This window comes from Schistocerca americana, chromosome 3, assembly GCF_021461395.2.
Source record: "Schistocerca americana isolate TAMUIC-IGC-003095 chromosome 3, iqSchAmer2.1, whole genome shotgun sequence".
In the NCBI taxonomy this organism is placed as follows: domain Eukaryota; kingdom Metazoa; phylum Arthropoda; class Insecta; order Orthoptera; family Acrididae; genus Schistocerca; species Schistocerca americana.
In genome coordinates this window covers 315,986,511-316,008,894 of record NC_060121.1, presented here as the reverse complement: position 1 = coordinate 316,008,894, position 22,384 = coordinate 315,986,511, and the positions used below count along the sequence as shown (strand labels likewise).

Below are 22,384 nucleotides of genomic sequence, written 5' to 3'. Positions count from 1 at the left end.
CAAAAGTTGGTAGATATGTTTCTACATCTGAAAGATGATTCTGTTCAAATTTCACACCAGTTGCATTAGAGTGTCACTGCTAGTGCCATTGTGAGGTTTCAAATCAGGTTTGTTTTAAATACGCACTGTAATTGTCATGAATGTTAGTTACCATTGAGATTTGATGTGGTGATTTGATGTCAGTCAAGAATGCCTTTAAGGTGACAAATACACCATGATCAACAACATTCTGAGTCTGAGGGACATCATTGGATGACAAGTCGAGTATCATTCAAAAGTCGAGTATCATTCAAAAAAATGATCTTCACTACTTTTGGCTAAACTAACTTTCGCATAGAAAGGGGTGATTTTTGCTGCCACGTAAATCTTTGGTCACTTCTCCAAAAAAGAAAGAAAGAAAGAATTATGGCATTTAAAGAAACCTTTTGTGAAACTGGCATATTCCACATCATTACAAATTGTCATATCCATGATCTATGGAACAAGTCTTAATCTAATCTATAAACCATTTTAAGTTGCAGGGACTTTGTTAAAAAGCAGTATTGAATAATGTTTTGTTTTGTGTTTCTTCTCAAGATAGCTAAAGTCATCTAACAAGTGTGTTGTGTATTGTCTATTCTATACCATGAACTTCAGCTGAGAAGTTTGGATACATTGAACTGTGTTATTCACAAAACAATTAAGTTTAAAATTTATGCATTGCTTACACTACTATCAAATTTATCGCCTTAGCTTTCTTGAAAGGCATAGTTTTGATGAATAAAAAGTACATTTATAATAATTATAAGTCACTCAAAACCCAGGCTAAGGGAGACCCACCTATTACGAGAAAGAAAATCTAAGATCTTTAGAGTGACTCCACTTTCACAACCTCCAGCAAAAGAATTGCTCCCTCCAGATGAAGGAGCCTGTTGTCCCAAAAACTAGGAGTATTACGATCTGTTTTATGTATTTTTACTAGCAGTGCATTAAGTTATGTTATTATTACTTACTCATTTGTTTCTGTAAGGTGTGACATTCTCTGTCTCATTGACACTAATAGTCCAGTATATAAACACAGAGTATTTTGACATGATCTAAAAAGTTTTCAAAACATCATTTGCAATAGTGTTTAGGTAGTATTTCAGCAAATCATCTTGCAGCTCTTCTTTCAGGTGCAAATAATCACACTGGACAAAAAATTTATCCTTGGGAGACATCAGACAAATACCTGAAGGGAGTCTGCAAGAGTCTTCAAGAATACCCTATCCAAATGAAGCCACTCAGTGACTGGATCCTATACAACTATAAAATTTTGGTGATGGTGATTGTTATTGTTGATTTTTGTCTTTTTCCAAATAGTCTCAGAAGTTGTCTATGGTGGGGTGTTACAATGCTACCCTGTGGGGCAAAGGTGCCCCCTGTGCAACTCTAGTCATGCTCGTGGACACGAACAAGTAATGTAGGCTATCCACCAGATGCCCCTGTTGCATGTGTTATGCACAGGCCCAAACCTCTTGGCCATCCCTGCTTGTTTGTGCTTGACCAGTGCAGTACATTTGCATGTGGTACAGCCTGGATGCAAGACTGCCCACACATCAACTGTTTTCGTACCCCCCTACTTGTGCCTGTGTGCATGCTGCTGCCTGCAGGGGGGCACACTCAAGTTAGAAAAGCGTGATCTGTGGGATTAAGATTGAGTGATTTAATGAACCAGTTGATGTGTAGGAGAGTGTCTGTTTGCTGAACCAGGAGTGTTTGTATGCAGGCCTGTTATCACAGCTGTTGTCATCCTGGAAGACAATTGTGACCACAACATATTCATCATGAAGAAGTAGGAGAAAGAGCAACACTTGGGCTGTGGAAACAAACATGCTGATTCACATTCTTGGTAACCTGAATATTTGGCCAAAGGTGTGGTTTTTTTTATATTTGTATGTGTCTGTGTGTATATATATACACACACACACACACACACACACACACACACACACACACACACGCACACGGAATCAGGTCTGGGCTGAACTACACCCTCCACACACTGTGAACTGAACACCTCACTGGAACATCCGACCACTTGACATTTTGTATCATTTTAAAAGGAGGAAAAGCATGATTCACAGACCACGCTACATACCTTCAGTCAGTTACTGTCCAGTTTTTGTGTTGTTTGAGCCATTGAAGACATGCATCTCTAAGTGCCACTGTGAGCAGTGGCCATTCACAAGGTACCCTTTACAATGTTCACAAGGAAATTGGTTGAGATGGAACTGCGTTCAGAAGCAGCAGCCATTCCTGTTGAATTTGAAACCTATTGTCATTGGCAAGATAAGACACTCGTGTCCAGTCTTTATTGGTTAGGATATTTTTAAGGCCACTCTTGTTATGTTGCAAGCAGTAAACTATTGCTAGTGGACATGTTTGACAGTACATGCTTATCAACCAACATATCCAGCAATTTCATTAACAGTGTGGTCTGCAGCACATTCAATCATTATAGCTCCTTTCTGCCATCTTGTCATGTCTCCACACCACTCATCTTACTATGCAGATTTCCTGCAACTGACTGCCATGACACATCAGCAGTGCTCCAAACAGTGCTCCAAACAGGCCATTGTGCTCTTTTAATGTGGTGACTAATATGTTGTCTGGTGAGTTTTATGTCTAGTGTATGTTGCTGAAAACTTGTATGATCATTACTGATTGTGCATAGTTTGTAGTTTTAACTACTGCACTTGTGTTTCTGTGTATTACACACGTACCATATAAATTTTATTTCTCATTAAAGTAGTAATGAAAGGTTATTATTCTTGCCAATTCCATTGAACACTATGAAATTATTGAATACTTGGTATAGCTACTGATACCTTATCAGTAATATCAGAAAGAGTATATGGACAGTATCACAGAAAAAACACTTCTTCTCATGATAAATGACATCATCATTCTGGAAACAATCTAACATTTTTGGTCTTCAGTGTGTTTCATTAATTACTTAGCATCCTCTTCTGACTTAGAGGGATCTTTTCTGGCAGGATGAGAGCCACTACCTTCCATTTGCAATGCAGTGGTGCTACCCTGATACAACAGAAACCAGCTTCACGCAATAGTCATAATTAGCAGTTAAATATTATTGTTGCTGCAACAATGCAAGCTTCAGTCACAAAATGCAAATGCAGCATGGAAAGGCGTACAGCTTTCTTAAAATAGTGGCACTAAGATGGCAAATGCCAAAGACATTAAATCACCAACAGATCAGACATAACAAAGAGAAGCCAAACAGATCTGGACTTTAAAAGCAGTCGGATAAAACAGAATGTTACAAATCTGATTTTATATGAAGAGTGACTCTGTTCTATACTTCCTGAAAGTAAGTATCTTATATACAACCGTGATTTTATGCTAAACCAATGAACAACATATTTTATCCTCTGCATTGATTTATTTGGTATACACAGACATCAAAATGTTGGGACTGTTTCGAATAGTTCATGTAAACAACACTGTAATTAATGCATTTTATACAGCAATATCCCATTTGCAATAGTGACCTCAGTGATAAAAGTTGGAAATAAAAATGTGGTTACTAGAATAAAGAACTAAAGTAAAATATAGGAGGCATGTAGAACCTGCTTTTGTAGTTTTTAATATATTTTACCTATAATGTATTTTCAGTAGAGGAACTTTTCTGAAGAAAGTTGTGAAAAGTAAATACAGTATCAAAAATGTAAGTATAACACTTCCTTAAAGACAAAATAAGTCTTCACAAATTTTAGAATGTGCAGCTTTTGTTGTATTAGAGTACAACAAAGAAAAGCAAGACACTCTGGAAACAGTCATTTACTATCATCTAGATTTACAATTTAGTGACCCCATCAGCAATGCAAGTGGAAGATGCAAACATATCATTATGTGTAAAAGTCAGACACATCCAGCAGTGAGGGCACCAGCAGTTGGAGCACTGTTGCTAGTGCTGGCTGGTCACATGTAAATATCACAGTGCCATCCACCAGTGATCTCTTCCTCACTTGCTGAACTCTGACTCCTACTAGGCATAATGGACTTTGATTAATATCATACTAACGGAATCTATGGACAGTATGCCAGTAGTGCTTTGACTCTTTTTGGGTACTATGTCACATTTATTTGTATTTGGCTTATATTAAGTTCTGCCATAAACTATTAGTGTTTGGTTTTATGTCCCAATTAATAGTTTTTATTTGTTGTTACATAAGTTCATTTGTATTCAGTAGATGTTTTTGGTTCAAAAGTGAGGCTTACAATATTCATATTCCTTTTTCAAGCATTAAAAACTTTTACCTACTGAAAGTGGTATAAGGAATGCCCTAATGATTAGTTACAGTATTTGCCAGCCGAAAACAGAGTACACTTTGTGAACCTACTAATGTTACACTGATTGTTTCACCTCTTTGCATCTACACTAATTTTTAACTGACTCATGAATGTAACATTGGGTTCAAATGCGTAAAATATAATTAAGTTATAAAGTATTTCATTATTTTTCTCTGTTTTATGTTAAACGGCGTTTCAATTAATATTTTCCTTTTTTTAAAGTAAGCTTATGCAAAGAGCTTAGGAACTTCTAATCACAAGAAGTTATATATCACAGGAAGTTATATATCCTACTTGCACTAGGAGCAATTAGATGAGAGATTTGTTACATTGTGAAATTCACTTCTTACTTGCTGTAGCACTGTTTGAGCAAATTAATTATATGAGAATACTGTACCATTTCACAATTGTATTTTAGAACAGTTCTGACAACCTGTATCTTTTTTGTGAATGCAAAATTACAGGTAATTTTAGAGAACCTTGTGCTGCATGATGTGGCTTAGGGGCTCAGTGGCAAAGTCCCAGACTACAGATCCAGAGATCTTGTGCTCAATGTGGAATACTTTCCAGGATTTTTATCTGCCACATTTTCCTTCTTTCACTTCCGGCAACTTTTATTAATGTGAAAAATGCTGAGATGCACCATGGTTTGGCACCACATTTAACTGTTGGTGCACCTATAACTGGTTGGGTAAATCAATTCAAACATCTTAGGAAAAAAATGGCATACCGTACCACCTTTATTAGTAACATACATAGTGAAGTACTGTGAGGTTCAAACCAACCTTCAGATTGATGAAAGCTGTACCTTTTTATGTGATACACACACAGATATTTATGAAAGAAATAATGATGAGATGAACATGTGCTACAAAATATATTTTCACTTTACTCCCAGTAAGTAAACCTTCTCTTATTCTCTCTGGTTAGGTGATTTTCTTCCTACAAAATCCCGTACATACAGTAAGAGGATCACCTTTTAAGTTGTACAAATAGTCAATAGATGGCACTACTGAGATATGACATTACTATTGTTTTAAAATTTATCTGTAAAAATTATCCATTCCTGGCAGATTCCACATAATTTGACTGATGCTCATACACAGGCTCATATCAATTTATGTAAAAAAAAAATAAAATGCAAAATCCACTTGAATCACCACAACAAGAGATAAAACTTGGATACATTCATATGAGCCAGAAACTAAGCAGTGGTCAGTTGTTTTGTGTGGATGTTCCAAAATGAACCTAAGCGAGCAAAAGTGGTTTGCTTGTCAAATGCTTCCAAGGAAATGAGCACTCATTTCTTAGGTTATGTTGGATAAGTCATGAGCATTGATTTAGAGGATCAAAGGACAGTTAATTCTGAATGGTACACAACAAATCATAGATGAAATCAGGAAAAACAACTGGAAATGTCACATTATGAGAAAGCTCACAGTAACACAATGTTTAAAAAATGAAATATTTTAAGGAGAAAAACACTGAATTTATGTCTCATTGCCCATATTCCCTTGATTTGTTGCCCAACAATTCTTTTTGTTCCCTTATGTCAAACAAAAAGTGTGTAGACAATGATTTTCATCCCATCAAGTAGCTATTGAATCCTTCCAAAATTATGCTTTTGAAGTACCAGCATCATTGTGGAAAAAATGTTTCCAGAATTAGTTCAATCTAATACAGTAGTGTGTAAATTTTGAAGGGTAATAATTTGAGAAACAGTGAAAACATGTGTTTACAAAAATGTTTTTCTTTCATTGTTTTTGTAACAGCTTTGTACTTTTCCTAATCTGTTGTCTTCCACAATCTTCTCGAGATGTTAAATACCTTTGCTCAGCATAGCTGTTTCTGTCTCAGTCCGTCTAGTATAATGTTTTACCATATGTTCCACTATCATGAGAATAAACTTGTAGCATTGCTAAGTTTTGTGTTTTGCTATCTTGCTATATGTCACATTTTTTTACTCATTCAGTAAATATATTCTACTCCCCATTTCTGTCTCTGTCTATAGCAATTAGATTACTATAAAAGACTGATACGAGGGTTTATTTGTCTCACATTATAAAGCAGTCTTTCTTCTTCTCCCTTATAAATGACAGAAAATTTTGCAATCTTCATAGGTATCAGTTGCAAAAAAATGTGTTAAGTGTTACCATATGGTGTCTTTTAAAAGCTTTTTGATTGCTTAGATAAAAGAATAGTGCTTTGTAGATATTAACATATAAGCTTTTCCCATTTTATTCCAATCAATTTGTCATTATTGATAGTATGTTATATATAGATTTTTCCAAAAAAAAATTGTGTTCCCATCAACAATATTTGGAGTGTAAGTCATTTTATATCAATAAATTTTCTAGACAAGAAGCCTCCTGATTGTACGGTTCATCAGTGTAGCACAAAGGTGTGATACCCTTCAAAACTTTCAGTCATGTCATAGTGTACTGGAAGGATTACAAAGCCCAGCCATTCATAGACTCCATAAGACCTGGGAACGTGTTCGCAAGGAATATCCATCAAAATACTGGTAAGTATTATTACTAATCCTCAGAATATCCTCATACACAGTATTTGTATGTAGTATCTCTACATACAAATGACATGATGCTCACAGATCTTCATCTACAGTTATAGTGTCACTGCCTCTAGATTGCAGAGTCCTGGGTCCAATCCCCAGCCAGATCAGAGATTTTCTTCATTTAGGGATGGTGTGTTTGTATTGTCCTCATCATGTTATCTCGTTTTCATCAATGAGCAAATTGCTGAAATAGTGTCAAGTAGGAAGACTTGCACCAAGCAGCCAAAAAACCTGATGGGGTCTCCCAGCCAATAATTCCACTGAATAGAATAGAAGTTTATCATCTTGTAATATACAGTTTCAAGTCATTGACTTAATGTACAGGAGACTCTTCAAAACATGATAATTGGTTTACAATTTTTCTTGTAATAGCATTAATATAACATACTGTACTGGATATGTAATTAATTTGCAATTAACATTTTTTCTTAAAAAGTAACAAACTTTTAAAAATTAACAGTCCTAAGTTCTTGCTCTCTCCTTCTCAAATTTTCAGGTTGTCCTTCATTAATTCTTCTACTGAATAGTAACATTTCTGCACTAGTGACTCTTATAAGGTTTAGTTTTAGGATTTATAAATTTATACCGAGAAATTCTCTTCCTTTCACTTTATTATAAATTTTCGTACCCGTGTACTGTGGAGTTTGAGCATAAAGTTTTAAATGGTGGGTTGACAGCATGAATTATTTTTATTTCTGGTGTTGTAGTCATGCTAACAATGATTTGCTACAAATGAATCAGGGTCACTATGTACAAAGATAATCAGCTCGTAGATGTATAGTAAGGGAACACTTGATATGCTTAATCAAACAATGGAAAATGCAGGATGGAAATATTATGAGAAGGAAAGTTGCTACTCACCATATACCGGAGATGCAAAGTTGTAGACAGGCACAACAAAAAGATTTTCAATCTTAAAGCTTTCGGCCAATGGCCTTTGTCAGCAATAGATAGACAGACAGACACACACACACACACACACACACACACACACACACACACACACACACACACACACACACATGACAAAGGCCATTGGGCAAAAGCTCTAAGTGTGAATATCTTTTTGTTGTGCCTATCTGCAACTCATCATCTCTGCTGTATGGTGAGTAGCAGCTTTCCTTCTCATAACATTGTTACTTAATATACTTAGATTTTTTAGGAGTGGGCAACATGATTTTCTTCACCTTACGTTGTTCATATTTCTAATGATGGTTTTCTGAAGTTTTAACATTCAACACATATGGTTTGAGTTACCCCAAAATACATTTCCATACCTTATTACTGTTTCGAATCAGGTGTGATATACAACTTTTCTTATGTCCATATTGGCACCATTGTACAAAACCGTCATTTTATATGCTAGGCTATTTAATTTATTTACAGGGCACTTTACAGGGCTATTACAAATGATTGAAGCGATTTCATAAATTCACTGTAGCTCCATTCATTGACATATGGTCACGACACACTACAGATACGTAGAAAAACTCGTAAAGTTTTGTTCGGCTGAAGCCGCACTTCAGGTTTCTGCCACCAGAGCGCTCGAGAGCGCAGTGAGACAAAATAGCGACAGGAGCCGAGAAACCGTATGTCGTGCTTGAAATGCACTCACATCAGTCAGTCATAACAGTGCAACGACACTTCAGGACGAACTTCAACAAAGATCCACCAACTGCTAACTCCATTCGGCGATGGTATGCGCAGTTTAAAGCTTCTGGCTGCCTCTGTAAGGGGAAATTAATGGATCGGCCTGCAGTGAGCGAAGAAACGGTTGAACACGTGCGAGCAAGTTTCACGCGTAGCCTGCAGAAGTCGACGAATAAAGCAAGCAGGGAGCTAAACGTACCACAGCCGATGGTTTGGAAAATCTTACGGAAAAGGCTAAAGCAGAAGCATTGCCATTTACAATTGCTACAAGCCCTGACACCTGATGACAAAGTCAAACGCTTTGAATTTTCGGCGCGGTTGCAACAGCTCATGGAAGAGGATGCGTTCAGTGCGAAACTTGTTTTCAGTGATGAAGCAACATTTTTTCTTAATGGTGAAGTGAACAGACACGATGTGTGAATCTGGGCGGTAGAGAATCCTCACACATTCGTGCAGCAAATTCGCAATTCACCAAAAGTTAACATGTTTTGTGCAATCTCACAGTTTAAAGTTTACGGCCCCTTTTTCTTCTGCGAAAAAAAACATTGCAGGACACGTGTATCTGGACATGCTGGAAAATTGGCTCATGCCACAACTGTAGACCGACAGCGCCGACTTCATCTTTCAACAGGATGGTGCTCCACAGGACTTCCATCATGATGTTCGGTATTTTTTCAACAGGAGATTGGAAAACCGATGGATCGGTCGTGGTGGAGATCATGATCAGCAATTCATGTCATGGCCTCCACGCTCTCGTGACTTAACCCCATGCGCTTTCTTTCTGTGGGGTTATGTGAAAAATTCAGTGTTTAAACCTCCTCTACCAAGAAACGTGCCATAACTGTGAGCTCGCATCAACGATGCTTTCGAACTCATTGATGGGGACATGCAGCGCGGAGTGTAGGAGGAACTTGATTATCGGCTTGATGTCTGCCGAATCACTAAAGGGGCACATATCGAACATTTGTGAATGCCTAAAAAAACTTTTTGAGTTTTTGTATGTGTGTGCAAAGCATTGTGAAAATATCTCAAATAATAAAGCTATTGTAGAGCTGTGAAATCGCTTCAATCATTTGTAATAACCCTGTATATCTGAGCCCCATATAGATTTTTATCCAGTTGCAGACCTAGGAATTTCACACAGCTAGCTTCCTGCAAATTGTGGCTTTTGTGATTGATTTGAACACCATTCAATTTTGCTTGTTTTGATTTAAACTGCATTTACTGAATCTTTTCCATGTTTAATTTTAATACATTTAAATCAATCCAGATATCTAATTTTTCTAAAGTATTTAATACAGTTTGAGGAATTTATCAGTACTTGCACTTTCAATGATCACAGATGCGTCAACTGCAAAGAAAAATGAGTGACCCTCAATATTAAGTGGTAGATCATTTATGTAAAACAGAGACAGAATGGGATCTAAGACAGAACCTGGGGGTACTTCTTGTGAAATGGTTTTCCATTTTGAAGTTTAAGTTCCTGTACCTGATGATATAACCACTCTTTGTCTTCAGTTGGTCTGGTAGGACTTTAGCCATTCTAATGCAGTACCCCTACTTCCATATTTTTCCAGTTTATAGAGTAGCAAGGAACGGTTCACACCATCAAAGGCCTTTGGCAGGTCACAAAAAATTCATCTAGACAGGAGCTAATTTTATCTACAAAATGATTTATAGCAGATATTGTGGTTTTACCTTTTTGAAATCCATACTGTTTTTTTTTCTAAGATTATTGTAAATTTATATGAAGCTTTGAATTTTTATCATGACTCCCTGTTTTAACTGTATTATTGTGTACTTTAGTATGACTAGAAAATAACCTTCTTGGGGGGCCTGTTTAACTGTTGTAAATAGAGGCTGTGCAATTATTTTAGAGACTGTTTTTAACACTTTTGTTGGTATCCTGTCCCATAGTGACAGTATCACATTTACTATATCTTTTACAGTAGTTTTGCTGAATGTACTGAAAGTTCACCTTGAAGTTGCTCAAAGCTAAAGAAATGTATCTTATCTGGGTAACTTTTTAGATTGATGTTTGATTTGTTTGCATCTATAAAGAGTTCATTGAATAATTCTGAAATTTGAGCAGGATTTAATTTTGCTTGTTTTGATTTAAACTGCATTAACTGAGTCTTTTCCATGTTTAATTTTAACCTGTTTAAATAAAGTATTTCATAAATATAATGGCTTCTACCTGTGGAATCTGTTTCAGTTTTGATCAATGACCATACTGCCTATGATTTGTTTTGACTATCCAAAATAAATCTATTATTCATCAGTTCTTTTGCTTCCTTTACAACTTTTTGAAAAGTTCTGTTTTTTGCATAGGTAACAAAATCAGGACTTCTAGTATTTTTTAATTTCCTGTGTAGCTGTCTTTCTCTTGCAGTAGAGATTTTTATTCCTACATGAAGTGCACTTTACTTTATTTCTTACTTCTTTATGATGTACAATAAGGGGGAAAGTTTCATTAAAAACGTTTAGAATTTTTTCACTTTTTTTATGGCTTAATGTCATTAGAAGGGAGAAACTAAACACCATTTTGTGCATGAATACAACTATCCATAAGTGCATATGCATAAATTTATACAGAGCATTCACAATTCCTTTTACAGGCTTTAGGGGTAGTTGAGCGAACTTAGTAGATAAAGTTTTCATAAGGAACATATGTCTGGAAATATATGGTTTGAATATAAAATAAGTTGAAGATTAGATCATTTACAAATCTCCCAGTTCATGTCATGCAGATAAACTGAAAAGAGGGTGCCATCATCAGTCCATGTTGTAATTATGGCATCATTTACAGTTTTCATCTGATTACAACAAAAGCTGCAAGAAGTTGGTATATTCACAACTGGGAGGGTTGACTATGGTGCTCCATTGATGTGCTCCACTCTTGACTTTGAAGAGGACATCCCTCATTTTGTAGAAGAGAATGTGATGACAAGTACTTGAAACATTTCCCATGCCACAGGCTCCTATAGAGCACACAGGTCAGTACTCATTGTCTCTGCTGTGTGCTTACCATGAATTTGGAGATTTGAAAGTGATGTAATCTTCGAACTTATTTTCTACCGAAATGGAACTTTTCTGAACATGGGTTCTGTATCAAAACATTATTTCCCACATCCCCTTTACAATCTGCAAAAGTCTGTAACAGGAATTGTGAAACATCCTGTATATTCCCTTGTGAGCCAAAATATTATGGCCATCTGCTTAATAGAATTTTGGTCCATCTTTGAATTTCATTACAGCAGCAATTCTGTGTGGCATGGATGTAGCAGGTCCTTGGTCAGTTTATGGACATGTGTAGCACTAATTGCTTATGTACAGGTCATGCAATTTCTGTACATTACAGGCCATTTGTTTGGGAACATGGGGCCAGTACCCAATAGTGTCCTAGATGTGTTCCATCAGGTTCATATCAAGTAAGTTTGGCAGCCGGTCTATCAACATGAGTTCACTATCACGCTCCTTAAACCACTGCAGCATGATTGTGGACTACTGGAAAATACCATTGCTATGGAGGAAAATTTCAAGTATGAAGGGATAAAGATGGTCTGTAATAATGCTCAGATTGTCAACAGCTGTTGTGGTGCATTTGATTACAACCACAGATCCCATGAAAACCCAAGTGAATGTCACCCTCTGGCCCCATGGTCTGTGGCATGGTTCACGTTTCTAGAAGCCTCTTGCCAGGATACTGGTGTATCTGGACACAAGTATCAACTTAGTGTAACAATAACAATAAAGATGATTCATCCAACTAGGCAATCATTGAGCCACAATCTAATCTCATTGATCCTTTGCATACTGTAGTTGTAATTGACAATATCATTGGATCAGCATGGGAACAAACTGGGGTCATATGCTACATATGCCCCAGATTCAACAATGTGCATTGAATGTTATGCTCTGAAATATTTATTCCTGCACATGTATTGTACTCTTTCATCATATCTGCCACAGATCCCCACCAATCATGGTTTACAGAGTGGGCAGGCCTCCAGCCTCCTTGTTCTGTGATGAGGAATGGATTTCCAGCACCTTATGACTTACTTGTTGTTTCACTGCCTGTCAACCACTTCCTATAGTTGCTCACAACAGTAGCACATGAACTGTCTTCTAGCTTTGCCATATCTGAGATGCCACAACAATCTGCCCTTTGTCAATGTTGCTTACATCAGTGCATTTCCCCATTTACAGCCTGTATTGTCACCGAAGTGATTTCTCATTCTTCTATGCTCTGTTTATATGCTCGTACTTTATTCTCTGTAACATGTGCCCTCAGTGCAGTCAGATGGCACTCTATCCTGCAGTGAACAGGGATCATAATATTTTGGTTTATCAATGAGTTAAAGGAGTAAAAGAATAGAAAGATTATTGATGTAGACGTAGATTTTATGGAGCCTTCTCCATGCAAAAATGAAGGATAACTGAGTCTTCAAAACAAGCACTGCATATTTAAGTGAAAAGTTAGAGCTAATACAGAGACTTACCAATAATCATTCTTCCCATATGCCATTCACAAATGGAACAGGGAAGGGGATCATTTAGTGGTACCAGAAGTATCCTCCATCACATACTGTCAGGTGGCTTGCAAATTATTGATGTAAATGTAGATTTTGTGGACCCTTCTCCATGCAAAAATAAAGGATAACTGAGTCTTAAAAACAATGGGTGTTATGGGCAATTTTACTTATTGTTGCATTTATTATATTCATGTTCCATAGAGCCATACAGCAGTGATCTTTCCCTGTATGCGAAACGTATACTGAGGTGCCAAAAGTCACGGAATTGTGGTATGCACATATACAGATGGCAGTGGTACTGCATACACAAAGTAAAAAAGGGCAGTGCATTGGGGGACCTGCCATTTGTACTCAGTTGATTCATGTGAAATGGTTTCTGATGTGAGTACGGCTGCATGTCAGGAATTAACAGCCTCTGAACACGGAATGGTTGTTGGAGGAGATACATGGGGCATTCCATTTTGTAAAATGTTTGAGAATTTAATATTCTGAGAACCACATTGTCAAAAATGCGCTGAGAATACCAAATATCAGGCATTACCTCCACCACAGACAACACAGCGGCCGATGGCCTTCACATAACGACTGAGAGCAGCAGCATTTGCATAGAATTATCAGTATGACAGACAAGCAACACTGTGCAAAATGACCACAGAAATCAATGTGGGATGTACACTGAACATATCCTGTAGGACAGTGTGGCGAAATTTGACATTAATGGGCTGTGGCAGCAGACAAGCAATGTGAGTGCCTTTGCTAACAGCATGTCATCACCTACAGCACCTCTCCTGGGCTTGTGATCATGTTGGTTGTACCCTAGATTACTGAAAAACCTTGGTCTGGTCAGATGAGTCCCAATTTCAGTTGGACAGAGCTGATGGGAGGGTTCGAGTGTGGCGCAGACCCTGCAAAGCCATGGACCCAAGTTGTCAACAAGGCTTTGTGCAAGATGGTGGTGGCTCCATAATTGTTTGGGCTGTGTTTTTGTGGAATGGACTGGGTCCTCTGGTCCAGCTGAACTGATCATTGACTGAAAATGGTTATGTTTGGCTGCTTGGAGACCATTTGCAGCCATTCATGCACTTCATGTTCCCAAACAGTGATGCCATGTCACCAGGACACAGTTGTTCACGACTGGTTTGAAGAACATTCTGGACAATTTGAGCAAACAATTTGACCACCCAGATCACCTGGCATGTATCCCATCAGACATTTGTGTGACATAATAGAGAGGTCAGTTCATGCACAAAATCCTGCACTGGCAACTCCTTTACAGTTATGGACAGTTATAGAGCCAGCATGGCTCAGTATTTCAGCAGGAGACTTCCTATGACTAGTTGAGTCCAAGTCATATTAAGTTGCTGCACTATGCCAGGCAAAAGTAGGTCCAGGACAATATTAGGATGTATCCCATTACTTTTGTCAGCTCACTGTATAGTATTATTTTTTATAAAAATTTTCTTGTACAACATGTATCAATAAAATACTTGACCAGACTGTGACCGAATATTCTGTTGTAATACAAACATAGTATTAATGTGTTTTTATTCAAGAATTTGTCTGTCAGTTCAGTAATATGTTTACAAACTACACAACCAGAATATGATAACAGTCAAATTTACATAATACTTATGTTAGCATTTGAGAAAAAAATAAGTTGTTTATAATAGTTATTTCTTTAACAGACTCACATTTGCAATCTCATCAATAGGAAGACTGAACCAACACAAATTGCCATTATTTTGCTTTTAAAACTGATTGTCTACTTTTTTAAGCACTTAATTTGTATGTGAAGTAAGTTGAAACTTTTAGTAGCAATGTACTTAAAACATTTTTGCTCCAATAACAGATATTTTAATTCATAGAGGATTTCATTATTATGTCTAGTACCATGTATGCAAACTGCCACACTGCATTCATACAGTAAAGCATGTTACCCTTATATGCTGTCATAATTTCCCAGTTTTCTCTGCCACCAAAAGCAGTTAATATTATTTCCTAGATAATCGGGTGCTGCTAAAGGTTTCCAGGCCCTTTGACAGTTACTACCTCATTGTATAAATTTGTTTTGGACTCACCCCATTTTCACATTTATGCTTACCTACTTTTCTCTTTACATGCTCAGATTACCTCAGCCTGTTACCATGCTGCATGTTTTCAGTTGTGCAACCTAGTAAAACACCTAACTGCTTCAGAAATAGTTAACAAATGGGCTATTTTTATCAAAAGAGCACACATTTTTATCACATGTCAAACCTACTGTTCATTTTTTTAAATTTGTACCCTCAATTTATATTTCTATATTTGCATCTGTATTCTGCAATAATGATATAAGACAGGAGGTGCATTATGCACCACAATCATTTTACCATTTGCTATCCCATGCATCATGGGTGATACATAGAAATGTTTCCCTCAGTGTAAGCCCAAATTTCTCTAATTTTATCTTTTTAGTCACTATGTGTATAGTGTATGTTTTAGAAGGTAATATTATGTTCCATGGTTCATAACAAAATTTGAGCTTTCAGAATTTCAGAAGTAAAGCTTTCTGTGATACACAATGTCTTTAGTGTAGTGTTTATTGAATATTTCCGTGTAATGTATTACGGCCAGGTAGTGATGAGCACAACTGGATGAAAACAATCAACTCATTCAGTTGCAGTTTTACTTTTAAGTTATTTATCAATTTTATTGAATTGTTCTTGCATTCTTTTAAGAGAAGCCAGTCTACTGGAACAATTGAATGATAACAGTCGATTCAGTCAACTGTAATTTTACATTTCCGGTGAATTAGTTCTGCATTTCTTTTGAGTGAAACTAGTCACAACGCTCCATCAGTTTCCTGCTCATCATCTTCAAGCAAAATGTTGGGTGCATGTCCAGTTCATTCCTTTATTGCTGCTAGACCAATGCTTCTGCCAAGGACCGATAGGTGGGCCAGTCACATGCCTCCAGAAGAGATGACTCACCTGGTGGGAGGAAGGGGACAGCCCTCTGGCAGGGTGGAAGAGAGTCTGTATTTGTTGAGTCCTCCTGCTGTCTCTCTTTTCTACTATCTGCCCCAACCAGTGCAAAGCTCAGTTGGAAGCCACTTTCCTGGTTAACAAGATTATCACATACTCATATTTCCACTGCCTCTTTGATGACTGAACTCTAGAACTTATTGGTAAGGCATATCATCTTTATTCAAAAACAAAATTGTGTCCATCATTGATATTGTGCTCTGCCACAGCAGACTTGTTGGTTTGCCCAAGGCAAACACTCTTCACATTCTCTGAAAAGCACTGGAAGTTGCATCAATGCATCTGGCTGATGTACTGTGTGCCATGCTTGCAACTGATGCTGTAGACACCATGTGCCTATAAGCCATAGTTGGTTTTTGACTGACCCAAGTATAGACTTGATTTTAACAATTGAGGAGGAAATGGTTTTTATGTTGTTTTTCTCCATTATCCTGTCAATCTTGTCAGTGGGTGGCCCTGCTTAAGGAAGGAATACCAGGTGTTAGGTTTATTCCCCTGCATCATTTTCTTTCTACTTTTTGTTTGGCTGGAGAGCACATCTTATTTGTGTCTTTAAGTAACCATTGTTACAAAATGTTTTGCAACCAGTTTCTGCTCAACCATCAAAATCTAAAATGTTCTTTGCTCATTCAAACACCAACTATGGCTATGGGCACCTGCTATCTACAGCATCAGTTGCAAGTATGACATGAAGTACATCGGCCAAATGTAGTGATGCATCTCACATTGTTGTTTGGAGCATGTGAGGAACATTCGCCTTGGCCAAACTGACGAGTCTGTAGTGGCAAAGCATAATGTCCATTAAGTTGGTTTTTGAACAGAAAAAAATACTGTGTCATGCCAACAGGTCCTGGGGTTTTATAATGAAAGAGACAGTTGAAAATGAGTGCATGTCTATCTTGTCAACTGTGATAGTGGTTTCCAACTGAACTCCTCATGTGGTGTGGTGTCAGCAAAAATGTCAGTACATCAGGAATGCTTGGATATGAAAGCCTCAGATGTAGTGGACAGAATGGACTATCAGCGAGAGGACGTGGTACTTGGATTAGCCTCATCACTACTACTACCACCAGCACCACCACCGGCCACTACACTTCTTCCAGAGGAACGTGATAGATCCACCTGTTGGGTCACTGGCATAGATGTATGTGGTCCAGTGATTATGAAGGAATGAGCTGGACATGAACCCAACAATTCACCTGAAGATCATGAAAAGGAATCTCATATTAATGTTGTACGACATGATAACATGACTCAGCTGATGGTCCGAGAAAATTTCATCAGTCTCTGTTACTTTCATTGACTGAAATAAGGCAGTGGTGCTGCTGGGTACTGGGGATCCAAAGCCCCTGGGTAAACGTTAAGACATCTCTGTGTGTGAACTTAATTATGTAACGAATAAACTAATTCTTCTCTTCCTCGTTTTAAACTGATTAACATATTTCTGCAGATTAAGTTCTTCCAGATGCAATTAATTCTTAATTAATTAAGATGATGTGTTGTTGGGGGTACAAATTTGAGTGTAAAAGTTTCCTTTGGGGTATGCAAAAAAAAGATTTGTGTTATGTTTTAGTAAATTAAAAAACCTTTGAATTGAGCCTTTAAAATCTTTCTCAGGTATTTATTTGTGTGGAAGGCAAATATTTTGTATGGAAAATTATGTCATGGACTATGTTCATACAAATCACATCCGTGCAGACAAGCCTGTTTACATTTCACAGAATGTGAAAAGTAGGAGGTGGAAAGGAGAAAGGTGGAAGGAGTATATAGAGGGTCTATACAAGGGCGATGTACTTGAGGACAATATTATGGAAATGGAAGAGGATGTAGAGGAAGATGAAATGGGAGATACGATACTGCTTGAAGAGTTTGACAGAGCACTGAAAGACCTGAGTCGAAACAAGGCCCCGGGAGTAGACAACATTCCATTAGAACTACTGACGGCCTTGGGAGAGCCAGTCCTGACAAAACTCTATCATCTGGTGAGCAAGATGTTTGAGACAGGCGAAATACCCTCAGACTTCAAGAAGAGTATAATAATTCCAATCCCAAAGAAAGCAGGTGTTGACAGATGTGAAAATTACCGAACTATCAGTTTAATAAGTCACAGCTGCAAAATACTAATGTGAATTCTTTACAGACAAATGGAAAAACTGGTAGAAGCCGACCTCGGGGAAGATTAGTTTGGATTCCGTAGAAATGCTGGAACACGTGAGGCAGTACTGACCTTACGACTTATCTTAGAAGAAAGATTAAGGAAAGGAAAACCTATGTTTCTAGCGTTTGCAGACTTAGAGAAAGCTTTTGACAATGTTGATTGGAATACTCTCTTTCAAATTCTAAAGGTGGCAGGGGTAAAATATACGGAGCGAAAGGCTATTTACAATTTGTACAGAAACCAGATGGCAGTTATAAGAGTCGAGGGGCATGAAAGGGAAGCAGTGGTTGGGAAGGGAGTGAGACAGGGTTGTAGCCTCTCCCTGATGTTATTCAATCTGTATATTGAGCAAACAGTAAAGGAAACAAAAGAAAAATTTGGAGTAGGTATTAAAATCCATGGAGAAGAAATAAAAACTTTAGGTTCGCCGATGACATTGTTATTCTATCAGAGACAGCAAAGGACATGGAAGAGCGGTTGAATGGAATGGACAGTGTCTTGAAAGGAGGATATAAGATGAACATCAACAAAAGCAAAACGAGGATAATGGAATGTGGTCGAATTAAGTCGGGTGATGCTGAGGGAATTAGATTAGGAAATGGACACTTAAAGTAGTAAAGGAGTTTTGCTATTTGGGGAGCAAAATAACTGATGATGGTCGAAGTAGAGAAGATATAAAATGTAGACTGGCAATGGCAAGGAAAGCGTTTCTGAAGAAGAGAAATTTGTTAACATCGAGTATAGATTTAAGTGTCAGGAAGTCGTTCCTGAAAGTATTTGTATGGAGTGTAGCCATGTATGGAAGTGAAACATGGACGATAAATAGTTTAGACAAGAAGAGAATAGAAGCTTTCGAAATGTGGTGCTACAGAAGAATGCTGAACATTAGATGGGTAGATCACATAACTAATGATGAAGTATTGAATAGGATTGGGGAGAAGAGGAGTATGTGGCACAACTTGACAAAAAGAAGGGACCAGTTAGTAGGACATGTTCTGAGGCATCAAGGGATCACAAATTTAGCATTGGAGAGCAGCGTGGAGGGTAAAAATCGTTGAGGGAGACCAAGAGATGAATACACTAAGCAGATTCAGAAAGATGTGGGTTGCAGTAAGTACTGGGAGATGAAGAAGCTTGCACAGGATAGGGTCGCATGGAGAGCTGCATCAAACCAGTCTCAGGACTGAAGACCACAACAACAACAACAGCAGGTATAGTATGAGGTCTGTTCAAAAAATTCTGGAATGTTTGCAATTTCGCTAATGATGTGTTAGAGTGAAATACAGTTGGTATCCCTGCACATGCATGTGTTTAATGTGTAACTGTTGGAAGTTTTGTTGTTGTATGTCCATTAGTTATTGTTCAGTGCTACATTCAGTAGAATGTTACAGAGACACACCAAATGATGCAAGAAAACTACAGTGATGTGTGCTTAAGCTGTATCCAGTGTTACAAATGGTTTGCACAATTTAAAAATGGCTGGACAGAAGTTAACGCTGACCCTCTTTCAGGACACCCTTCGACATCTACCAACAACTTTGAAGGATTAGGTCGTCATGAGTTTGTGCCACATGGACAAACTGTTAATCAATGGTACTATCAGGACGTGTTGTGATGCATGCGAGAAGATGTGAGAATGAAATGGCCTGAAACATGGCAAGACAATTCATGGCTCTTGCATCATGATAACACACCCGCGCATTCATCCCTGTTGGTGCATGACTATTACACAAAAAATGAAGTCACTATGCTGCCTCATCCTCCCTACTCTCCAGACCTGGCCCCTGCAGACTTTTTTTTTATTTCTAAAACTGAAAACCCTGTTGAAAGGAAAAGATTCGCAACGATAGATGAGGTAAAAGAAAATTTGCTGCCAGCGCTTCAAGCAATTCAGCAAGAGGCATACCAAGACTGCTTCTGGTAGTGTAAATGGCATTGGGGGCAGTGTATCAATTGTGGAGGAGAGTATTTTGGAGGAGATCCTGCCCAATAAGTAAAAGGTAAGTGTAGAAGAATTTTGTGGACAATTTCCAGAATTTTTTCAACAGACCCCGTAGTTCACAGCTATGAAGAAGTACTATCTACATTCAAGCATTGGTACTTCAATTTCACAATTAAGCATATCAATATCGATAACTGTAAACAGTCTGTAACAGAGTTCATGCCCTTCTGGGACACTGGGAGCAACGATTGCACTCACTTGACCACAGCACATTCAGTTCTGAACAGAAACAGTCAGTTGGTTTGGTGTTATTGAATCATTATTGAATGCATTCTGTTGCAGCCTCTCATCCTTGTTATTGTCATTCTAATGTTTGATTTTTGTTTAGTTCCAATAAGTAGGCTTTAATCAGTTTTTCACCCATCTTTAAGAATAATTTGCGTACTTAATAATGAACTTAGTATTAGGATCTAAATTTAAAAACAGTCAGTTGCTTGGGAAGTTTACACAAAAAGTAAAAGAGATGTTCAGTTCTTAAACATTGCATCTGTAAATAATTAGTCAGAAGTTACATTTTTATAAATACACTTTTTATTTACCTTTCATTGAAAGGTCATGTTGACAAACCCCTTCATGGCTCATGTATAACCAAAAAAGCTGAACAATATGTAATGAAAGATTCTTACCCCGAAATGGAGTGAAAACATTCAAATAACTAACTTAATCATTAAGTGAAACAACTCAAACTCAGATAGTAAGTGCAAAACATTTGTGTAGCAGACATGGCCAAAGAGACTATTTTCATTTGGTTGTTTCATTTGACTGAAAAGAAAAGCAATGGACTGACAAATTGGTTGTTTAATCCAGCTAGTTGTCTCATCACTACTACAGCATAAAATAATACAAAGAGCAGTTGCATAACACTCTTATATCTGCATCAACCTATCATCCCATTTTCCTCAAAGATTTACTGTGTTCATTTCACATTATGTTTGGTAGCTTGTTTGAAACGCTCTGTCGTAAACATCGAGATCCACGACTGCCTGCATACCAGAAGGCATTTTATCAGGCTAGTCTGAAGCCTCCATTTCTACCTTTCATTGGAGATATCCTAGCAAGAGCTCTGAGAAGAGTGCCTAATTTTCCCTTAAAACTCTTGTCAAAATCTTCACAAGAAAGTTTTACAAGTAAGTACCACAAATTTGAATAATTAAAATATAATATATTTATTCATGCATAGAAGTAATTTTCTGTCCATATAAAAGTTTGTAATATGCATTATGAAATATTAAATTTGAATAATTTCACATCATATTTCAGATAAATGAACCTTCTATCACAGATGATGTTCTACATCTACATAAATACTCTGCAAGCCACTGTACAATGAATAACGGATGGTAACTTGTGCCACTACTATTCATTCCCTTTTCTTTTCCACTCACAAATAGAGCACGGGAAAGACGACTGTCTATATGCCTCCATATGAGCCCTAATTTCTTATATCTTACGTGTAGTGTATGTTGACAGCAGTAGAATAGTTCAGCAGTCAGTTTCAGATGTTGGTTCTCTAAGTTTCCCAAACAGTGTTTCTCGAAAAGAACTTCGCCTTCCTTCCAGGGTTTCCCATTGGAGTCCCTAAAGCATCTTTGTAACACATGTTGTTCAAAGCTACCGTAAAAAATCTAGCAGCCCACCTCTTGAATTGCTTTGATGTCTTCCTTCAATCTGACCTGGTACGGATTCCAAACACTTGAGCAGAACTCAAGAATAAGTCACACAAGTTTCTTGTATGTGGTCTCCTTTACAGGTCAACCACTCTTTCCTAAAATTCTCCCAATAAACTAAAGTCGATTATTCACCTTCCCTACCACAGTTCTCACATGCACATTCCATCTCATATCACTTTGCAATGTTGTTGTTGTTGTTGTTGTTGTTGTTGCGGTCTTCAGTCCAGAGACTGGTTTGATGCAGCTCTCCAAGCTACTCTATCCTCTGCAAGCTTCTTCATCTCTGAGGAATTGCTACAACTTACATCCTTCTGAATCTGCTTAGTATACTCAGCTCTTGGTTCCTCTCTACAATTTTTACCCTCCACACTTCCCTCCAATACTAAATTGGTTATCCCTTGATGTCTCAGAATGTGTGCTACCAACCAGTCCCTTC

General features: G+C 37.6%; 1 protein-coding gene across 1 annotated transcript in view; it reads left to right on the top strand.

Moving 5' to 3' along the window:
• The window catches only part of LOC124606051, a 285,569-nt gene that overhangs the window by 254,042 nt on the left and 9,143 nt on the right, over nt 1-22,384 (top strand). Inside the window, exons 8-9 of the mRNA XM_047138011.1 lie at nt 6,693-6,859; nt 21,218-21,405. Of these exons, the coding sequence (XP_046993967.1) occupies nt 6,693-6,859; nt 21,218-21,405 (355 nt within the window). The remainder of the gene's footprint in view (nt 1-6,692; nt 6,860-21,217; nt 21,406-22,384) is intronic.